General features: G+C 45.1%; 1 protein-coding gene across 1 annotated transcript; it reads right to left on the bottom strand.

The window, feature by feature from the left end:
* Positions 1-1,162: 1,162 nt before the first annotated feature.
* LOC121839106 (sialate O-acetylesterase-like) lies at positions 1,163-7,095 on the bottom strand. Its single transcript, XM_042296291.1, is given in 6 exon segments — positions 1,163-1,775; positions 2,209-2,384; positions 2,387-2,394; positions 2,615-2,769; positions 6,495-6,628; positions 6,723-7,095. Coding segments are annotated over 6 exon segments (906 nt in total). The 5' UTR covers positions 6,910-7,095; the 3' UTR covers positions 1,163-1,529.
* Positions 7,096-10,188: the final 3,093 nt, after the last annotated feature.

The following is a 10,188-nucleotide window of genomic DNA, read 5'->3' as shown; positions in this document are numbered from 1 at the left end:
CGTCCTTTCTTTAAACTGATGACATCGTCCTCCCTCATTGCGCTGTTCTGTGAAGGAGCAGTCCCTCTCCTCTTTCTATTAGAGCCACTTTGCTCGGTTCTGTGAAAGGAGTAGTACACAGCATTGTACGAGATTTTCAGTTTCTTGGCAATTTCTCGCATGACATAGCCTTCATTTCTCAGAACAAGAATAGACTGTTGAGTTTCAGAAGAAAGACTTTCTGTCCCTTTTCAGCCTGTAATCGAACCCACACATGCTGATGCTCCAGATCCTCAACTCATGTAAAGGCCAGTTTTATTGCTTCTTTGAAATCAGAACAACAGTTTTCAGCTGTGCTAGCATAATTGCAAAAGGGTTTACTAATGATCAAATAGCATTTTAAAAATGATAAACTTGGATTAGCTAACACAACGTGCCGGTTGCTGATTTTTTTATTTATCCATTATTTTTCCGGGTAAGTTGACTGAGAACACTTTCATTTGCAGCAACGACCTGGGAATCGTTACAGGGGAGAGGGGGATTAATGAGCCAATTGTAAACTGGGATTATTAGGTGACCGTGATGGTTTGAGGGCCAGATTGGGAATTTAGAGTTGACACCCCTACTCTTACGATACGTGCCATGGGATCTTTAATGACCTCAGAGAGTCAGGACAATGGCCCTCTGTACACCTATATAGATATTCCATCAAAAATCAGCAATATCCAGCTACAACAGTCATTTAATGTCTACACATTATTTCTGATCAATTTGATGTTATTTTAATGGACAATGCTTTTCTAAGTGACCCCAAACCTTTGAACGGTAGTATTTACATATGTGGCTTGAGTGACAAACTCTCTGCTCATTAGTAACGACTAGGGAAAGGCCCCTGGAATAAGACGCCTTCCTCCCCATAAACCACAGTTCTCACCCCTAGAGACAGTCTGTAGGCCACGTTCTGCTCGTCTCGGGGATGGATACTGGAACAAAGTCACTGGTAAAGCTCGTTGCACATTCTAATACCATCATTAGCTTACCACATTGTTGCTAGCATGTGAAAGAAACAGTTAATCTGATCTCCCTCTTCAGGTCTCTTTGTGTAGAGCACCTTCAAGTTGACCCCTGTGTAGATAGAACTATAGTTGATTTGGTGGACAATATAGATGGACCACGCCTGGCATTTCAATAAAAACCCACTAACTTGTTTATTTATTTGATGATCAATGATAGTAAAATGAAATAAGGCAACAGTGATTGTTCATACTGTACCATTCAAAACACATTTCCCACTGCGTAAATAAACATAGAATACAATATGAAAAATTATAGAATGATTCAGCTTCAGTGCAATTGTAAACAAGCCAAAGATGTGATTGTTTTTTGTAGATAAATTATGTTCAAGACAATTCAAAGATCGACTGCAATCAGTTTCACACTGATGACTCAGGAGGAAATGTAAGCATTTAATTTCCAGTCTTGACACAAGTGCAACCACCACACCATTATTGGGTGGAATAATCCATTCCTAGCAGAGGGGGGTTCTCGTCTCACCGCTTGTCTGGCCAGCGGTTGAGAGTGAAGGGAGGTGCAGGTAGAACCCCGTCAGCACTGTAAACAGGACATGCCTTAAAGTCACAAGGCCAGTCCCTCCATGCGTAGCGCAGGCCGGCTACATGGTTCAGGGAACAGTAATTCGAGGACACTTGGATGGCGCTAAGGCCCCACTGCATTATGGGAGCTGGGACCCACAGTGACAGAGTGTCACAGGGTACCTTCACCACTGAGCAGCAAATCTGAGGAAGAAAGTCTTGTTAAGAAATAGTTTCCCCTGACACTTTTTTTTTTTTTTTAGCAAGGTGGAAAAGCCTGCATGACAACATGCCAAGATGCTGACCATAACAAATAAAGAATTCAGACCCAGTTCATCCAGCCCAACCTGATCATGGTTGGTAGAAACACTAATAATGATAATAATATTATTGTATTGTCACATACACCAGATAGGTGTAGTGAAATGTGTTGTTTTACAGGGTCATCCATAGTAGTGTGGTGCCTCTGGGGCAAATGAGGGCTTATTGCCTTGCTCAAGGGCAGATCACATTTTCACATTGTCAGATCGGGTATTCAAACAGGCAACATTTTGGTTACCAGCCAAGCACTCTAACCACTAGGTTAAATGCTACCCCATACCTTAGAACTCATTACAACTACAGCCATCACACTTACCTGAAAGATATCTTTGGATTGAGTGACAGACACTCTCTGGTCATAGGTTACGTTGATATACTGGTCGTTGACCAGGACCCGGCTAGGGAAAGGCCCCTGGAATGAGACACCCTCCTCCCCATAAGCCACAGCTCTCGCCCCTAGAGACAGTCTATAGGCCACGTCCTGCTTATCCGGGGATGGATACTGGAACAAAGTCACTGGTAAACAGCTTGTTCCACATTCTAATACCCTCATTAGCATACCACTTAGGATGCATGCATTGCATCATTCTAAGTGGTATGTTAGTTTCGATATTGGAACGTAGCCTTGTATTCTCACAGTATTCAAATGTGAACTGCCTGACACTTTATAAGAGTACAGGCTTATCAAATACTGTGGTATCCATTCTATGATTGTTACTTACCTGCCAAAAGGAGACATTTCATCTCCTAAGTCCATAGCAACAGCCATGAATGTGTTCTTCATACGCAGGTTGGGAGCAAAGCCATAGTCTGCAGTCTGGTGCCAGCGTATGTTTGGAAATCCCTCACTTAAGGAGGCCTTTCTATACGTAGAGACCTCAGGACAAATATATAGACAGAATCAACATAAGCAGCAGTGGATAACATCCTGGAGTGATATATTGTCAAAGCAATGTAGTGATTCCTATGATGCTAGATAGTGGCAAGAAAAAGGTATGTGAACCCTTTGGAAATACCTGGATTCCTGCATAAATTGGTCATACAATTTGATCTGATCGTCATCTAGGTCACAACAAGACACAGTCTGCTTATACTAATAAACAATTATACATTGTCTTTATTGAACACACCTTGTAAACATTCACCGTGCAGGGTGGGAAAAGTATGTGAACCCTTGGATTTAATAACTGGTTGACCCTCCTTCGGCAGCAATAACCTCAACCAAACATTTCCTGTAGTTGCGGATGAGACCTGCACAAAGGACAGGAGGAATTTGAGGTCATGCCAAAGCATCAAGCAGGTTGAGTTCAGGATTCTGACTGGCCACTTCTTTTAAAACCATTCTGTTGTTGATTCATTTCTGTTTTGGGTTATTGTCCTGCTGCATCACCAAACTTCCGTTGAGCTTCAATTGGTGGACATTCTCCTGAAAAATGTCTTGATAAACTTGGGAATTCATTTTTCCGTTGATAATAGCAAGCTGTCCAGGCTCCGAGGCAGCAAAGCAGCCCCAAACCATGATGCTCCCTCCACCATACTATACAGCTAGGATGAGGTTTTGATGTTGGTGTGCTGTGCCTTTTTTTCCTCCACACACATTATTGTGGTCTTTCCAAACAACTCAACTGTAGTTTCGTCGGTCCACAGAATATTTTGCCAGTAGCGCTGTGGAACATCCAGATGCACCTTTTGCAATCTTCAGACCTGCAGCAATGTTTTTTTGGACAGGAGTGGCTTCCTCCATGGTGTCCTCCCATGAACACCATTCTTATTTGGTGTTTTACGTATTGTAGAGTCGTCAGAGAGATTAGCATGTTCCAGAGATTTATGTAAGTCTTTAGCTGAAACTCTAGGAATCTTCTTAACCTCATTGAGCGTTCTGCACCGTGTTCTTGAAGTCATCTTTGCAGGATGGCCACTCTTAGGGAGAATAGATAGCAACTGTGCTGAACTTTCTCCATTCATAGACAATGTGTCCTACTGTGGAGTGATGAACATCAAGGCTTTTAAAGATAAAGTTGGAAAGGGTTACAAAAGTATGAAAGTCAACAATTCTTAATCTTAGGTCTTCTGAGATCTTTTGTTCGAGGCATGGTTCACATCAGGCAATGCTTCTTGTGAATAGCACTCACATTTTGTGAGTTTTGTTTTCAGCAAGGCTGCTCTAACTAACATCTCAATCTCGTCCCATTGATTGGACTTCCAGGTCAGTGGGTTCCTGACTCCAATTAGCTTGGAGGAAGTCATTAGCCTAGGGTGTCATACTTTTTCAACCTTCCTAGACGTAGAGACCGCAGGACAAATATATAGAGAGAATCAATGTAACAGCATAAGCAGTAGTTGATAACATCCCAGTATAATACATTGACAAAGCAATGTAGTGATTGCTACTATGCTAGATAAAGGGACATTTCTTTTTTTGCTGAGATTTAAGACCCTCTCCTTAAAAGATAATTTGTAAAAATCCAAATAACTTCACAGATCTTCATTGTAAAGGGTTTAAACACTTTCTCATGCTTGTTCAATGATCTATAAAACAATTAATGAACATGCACCTGTGGAATGGTCGTTAAGACACTAACAGCTTACAGACAGGCAATTAAGGTCACAGTTATGAAAACTTAGGACATTAGGCCTTTCTACGGACTGAAAAACACCAAAAGAATGATGCCCAGGGTCCCTGCTCATCTCTGTGAATGTGCCTTAGGCATGCTGCAAGGTGGCATGAGGACTGCAGATGTGGCCAGAGCAATTAATTGCAATGTCAATACGGTGAGACGCCGAAGACTGCGCTACAGGGAGACGGGACGAACAGCTGACTGTCCTCCCAGTGGCAGACCACGTGTAACACCTGCACAGGATCGGTACATCCAAACATCACACCTGCGGGACAGGTACAGGATGGCAACAACTGCCCGAGTTACACCAGGAATGCACAATCACTCAATGCTCAAACTACCCGCAATAGGCTGAGAGGCTGGATTAAGGGCTTGTAGGCCTGTTGTCTGGTGAGGACCTACCTTACCTCACCGACAACAACGTCACCTATGGGCATAAACCCCGTCGCTGGACCAGACAGGACTGGCAAGAAGTGCTCTTCACTGACGAGTCGCAGTTTTGTCTCACCAGGGGTGACGGTCCGATTCGCGTTTATCGAAGGAATGAGCGTTACACTGAGGCCTTTACTCTGGAGAGGGATCGATTTGGAGGTGGAGGGTCCGTCATGGTCTGGGGCGGTGTCTCACAGCATCATCGGACTGAGCTTGTCGTCATTGCAGGCAACGCTGTGCGTTATAGGGAAGACATCCTCCTCCCTCATGTGGTACCCTTCCTGCAGGCTCATCCTGACATGACAATGCCACCAGCCATATTTTCTTATACAGAGCAGAATTCATGGTTCCTTCTATTAAAGGCAAGTCATCTAGATCCCGAGGAAGCAAAGCATCCCCAAACCATCACACTACCACCACCATGCTTGACAGTTGGTATAAGGTTCTTACTGTGGAATGCAGAGTTTGGTTTTCGCCAGACATAATGGAACCCATGTCATCCAAAAGTTGACTCAAGTTTGCCAAAAAGCACCTGGATGACCATCAAAACTCTTGAAAGAATGTTCTATAGACAGATGGACACTTCATTAAGTCAGGACTCGTATTGGATTACCCATGCCTCCTTGCCTGTCCAACATTTCCTCATCTCCCACTCCTTCTAATGCGACTAGCCCCAACGCTCCTCCCTCTTTTTCCCCTGCCCTGCTAAGAAGCTTCTCCCTGCAGGCGGTCACTGAGTCCGAGGTGCTAAAGGAGCTCTTTAAACTTGACCCCCAAAAAACATCTGGGTCAGATGGTTTAGACCCATTTTTCTTTAAGGTTGCTGCCCCTATCTCTGACCCTTTTAACCGGCCTGTCCTCTCCCGTCCTCTCTGGGCAGGCTCATCCTGACATGACAATGCCACCAGCCATATTGCTCGTTCTGTGTGTGATTTCCTGCAAGACAGGAATGTCAGTGTTCTGCCATGGCCAGCGAAGAGCCAAGATCTCAATCCCATTGAGCACGTCTGGGACCTGTTGGATTGGAGGGTGAGGGCCATTGCCATTCCCCACAGAAATGTGCCTTGGTGGAAGAGTGGGGTAACATCTCACAGCAGAACCGGCAAATTTGGTGCAGTCCATGAGGAGGAGATGCACTGCAGTACTTAATGCAGCTGGTGGCCACACCAGATACTGACTTACTTTTGATTTTGACACCCCCTTTGATCAGGAACACATTATTCCATTTGTTAGTCACATGTCTGTGGAATCTGTTGAGTTTGTCTCAGTTGTTGAATCTTTTGTTCATACAAATATTTACACGTTAAGTTTGCTGAAAAGAAACGCAGTTGGCAGTGAGAGGACGTTTATTTTTTTGCATTCACAGGGATTAGTTTACATTCACAGGGGATTAGGTGTTGTCACGATAAGGGCCTTATCACACAGCACTGAATGTTCTGTGAACACCAGCCGAGAGGCTTGTAGGACGTCTCAACATCAGCTGCTGCAGAATCACAGATATGTTATCAGCGTCGTCTGGTGTCAAAATTTAACCATAACATTTAGTCAGTACCTGTACAAATCCAAAGGGGAAATCTGGTGCAGTCTGTCCCCCTGAGCTCTGGTGGAAAGCCATCCTCCAGTCATCAATCATGGAGGGAAAGGAACAGGAGTATTTCTTCTGATTGTAGTCTGTGTTGGCCTCACCTATCACAGGGGTCAAGTCAAGATGTCTTCAGTTTCTATGCTGTTATTGTATGCTAAAAGATGGGAGAAAACAGATGTGACCAAGCTGTTTTACCTTGGTACCAGATAGCCCCTTTGATGGTCATGTTGAGAAGTGGATGGATCATGGCATTCCACAACAAAGAGTTAGTCCACACAGACAAATACATTGAAGGTGTATATGGCATGGGGAACCTGAAAAGAAAATAACATAGTCCAACTGATATCAAGTACCATAGGTGAGAGGATATTTTAAGGTGCATGCTATCTGTATATTTTTGTAACAATGCTCACATTAACTTGGTCCAAAAGAAACAAGACAGAAATATTCACTAGTCTACTCATCTACAATCCTTAAGAAAATGTCTATAATTTCTGACGTAAGATGTTTGGTAGGTATGCTACTTTACATTTTTTTATTTTTTTTTATTTCACCTTTATTTAACCAGGTAGGCCAGTTGAGAACAAGTTCTCATTTGCAACTGCGACCTGGCCAAGATAAAGCATAGCAGTGTGAGCAGACAACAGAGTTACACATGGAATAAACAATTAACAAGTCAATAACACAGTAGAAAACAAAGGGGGAGTCTATATACAATGTGTGCAAGAGGCATGAGGAGGTAGGCGAATAATTACAATTTTGCAGATTAACACTGGAGTGATAAATGATCAGATGGTCATGTACAGGTAGAGATATTGGTGTGCAAAAGAGCAAGTAAATAAATAAAAACAGTATGGGGATGAGGTAGGTGAAAATGGGTGGGCTATTTACCAATAGACTATGTACAGCAGCAGCGATCGGTTAGCTGCTCAGATAGCTGATGTTTGAAGTTGGTGAGGGAGATAAAAGTCTCCAACTTCAGCGATTTTTTGCAATTCGTTCCAGTCACAGGCAGCAGAGTACTGGAACGAAAGGCGGCCAAATGAGGTGTTGGCTTTAGGGATGATCAGTGAGATACACCTGCTGGAGCGCGTGCTACGGATGGGTGTTGCCATCGTGACCAGTGAACTGAGATAAGGCGGAGCTTTACCTAGCATGGACTTGTAGATGACCTGAGCCAGTGGGTCTGGCGACGAACATGTAACGAGGGCCAGCCGACCAGAGCATACAGGTCGCAGTGGTGGGTGGTATAAGGTGCTTTAGTGACAAAACGGATGGCACTGTGATAGACTGCATCCAGTTTGCTGAGTAGAGTGTTGGAAGCCATTTTGTAGATGACATCGCCAAGTCGAGGATCGGTAGGATAGTCAGTTTTACTAGGGTAAGCTTGGCGGCGTGAGTGAAGGAGGCTTTGTTGCGGAATAGAAAGCCGACTCTTGATTTGATTTTCGATTGGAGATGTTTGATATGAGTCTGGAAGGAGAGTTTGCAGTCTAGCCAGACACCTAGGTACTTATAGATGTCCACATATTCAAGGTCGGAACCATCCAGGGTGGTGATGCTAGTCGGGCATGCGGGTGCAGGCAGCGATCGGTTGAAAAGCATGCATTTGGTTTTACTAGCGTTTAAGAGCAGTTGGAGGTCACGGAAGGAGTGTTGTATGGCATTGAAGCTTGTTTGGAGGTTAGATAGCACAGTGTCCAATGACGGGCCGAAAGTATATAGAATGGTGTCGTCTGCGTAGAGGTGGATCAGGGAATCGCCCGCAGCAAGAGCAACATCATTGATATATACAGAGAAAAGAGTCGGCCCGAGAATTGAACCCTGTGGCACCCCCATAGAGACTGCCAGAGGACCAGACAGCATGCCCTCCGATTTGACACACTGAACTCTGTCTGCAAAGTAATTGGTGAACCAGGCAAGGCAGTCATCCGAAAAGCCGAGGCTACTGAGTCTGCCAATAAGAATATGGTGATTGACAGAGTCGAAAGCCTTGGCAAGGTCAATGAAGACGGCTGCACAGTACTGTCTTTTATCGATGGCGGTTATGATATCGTTTAGTACCTTGAGTGTTGCTGAGGTGCACCCGTGACCGGCTCGGAAACCAGATTGCACAGCGGAGAAGGTACGGTGGGATTCGAGATGGTCAGTGACCTGTTTGTTGACTTGGCTTTCGAAGACCTTAGATAGGCAGGGCAGGATGGATATAGGTCTGTAACAGTTTGGGTCCAGGGTGTCCCCCCTTTGAAGAGGGGATGACTGCGGCAGCTTTCCAATCCTTGGGGATCTCAGACGATATGAAAGAGAGGTTGAACAGGCTGGTAATAGGGGTTGCGACAATGGCGGCGGAAAGTTTCAGAAATAGGGGTCCAGATTGTCAAGCCCAGCTGATTTGTACGGGTCCAGGTTTTGCAGCTCTTTCAGAACATCTGCTATCTGGATTTGGGTAAAGGAGAAGCTGAGAGGCTTGGGCGAGGAGCTGCCGGGGGGGCAGAGCTGTTGGCCGAGGTTGGAGTAGCCAGGCGGAAGGCATGACCAGCCGTTGAGAAATGCTTATTGAAGTTTTCGATAATCATGGATTTATCGGTGGTGACCGTGTTACCTAGCCTCAGTGCAGTGGGCAGCTGGGAGGAGGTGCTCTTGTTCTCCATGGACTTCACAGTGTCCCAGAACTTTTTGGAGTTGGAGCTACAGGATGCAAACTTCTGCCTGAAGAAGCTGGCCTTAGCTTTCCTGACTGACTGCGTGTATTGGTTCCGGACTTCCCTGAACAGTTGCATATCCCGGGGACTATTCGATGCTATTGCAGTCCGCCACAGGATGTTTTGTGCTGGTCGAGGGCAGTCAGGTCTGGGGTGAACCAAGGACTGTATCTGTTCTTAGTTCTGCATTTTTTGAACGGAGCATGCTTATCTAAAATGGTAAGGAAGTTACTTTTAAAGAATGACCAGGCATCCTCAACTGACGGGATGAGGTCAATGTCCTTCCAGGATACCCGGGCCAGGTCGATTAGAAAGGCCTGCTCACAGAAGTGTTTTAGGGAGCGTTTGACAGTGATGAGGGTGGTCGTTTGATTGCGGCTCCGTAGCGGATACAGGCAATGAGGCAGTGATCGCTGAGATCCTGGTTGAAGACAGCGGAGGTGTATTTGGAGGGCCAGTTGGTCAGGATGACGTCTATGAGGGTGCGCTTGTTTACAGAGTTAGGTTGTACCTGGTGGGTTCCTTTGATGATTTGTGTGAGATTGAGGGCATCTAGCTTAGATTGTAGGACTGGCGGGGTGTTAAGCATATCCCAGTTTAGGTCACCTAACAGAACAAACTCTGAGGCTAGATGGGGGGCGATCAATTCACAAATGGTGTCCAGGGCACAGCTGAGAGCTGAGGGGGGTCGGTAGCAGGCGGCAACAGTGAGAGACTTATTTCTGGAGAGAGTAATTTTCAAAATTAGTAGTTCGAACTGTTTGGGTATGGACCTGGAAAGTATGACATTACTTTGCAGGCTATCTCTGCAGTAGACTGCAACTCCTCCCCCAGTTCTATCTTGACGGAAGATGTTATAGTTGGGTATGGAAATCTCTGAATTTTTGGTGGCCTTCCTGAGCCAGGATTCAGACACAGCAAGGACATCAGGGTTAGCAGAGTGTGCTAGAGCAGTGAGT

Source organism: Oncorhynchus tshawytscha, linkage group LG13, assembly GCF_018296145.1.
Source record: "Oncorhynchus tshawytscha isolate Ot180627B linkage group LG13, Otsh_v2.0, whole genome shotgun sequence".
In the NCBI taxonomy this organism is placed as follows: Eukaryota; Metazoa; Chordata; class Actinopteri; order Salmoniformes; family Salmonidae; genus Oncorhynchus; species Oncorhynchus tshawytscha.
The sequence above is the reverse complement of the archived record's forward strand: the minus strand, read 5'-3'. Positions and strand labels throughout refer to the sequence as shown.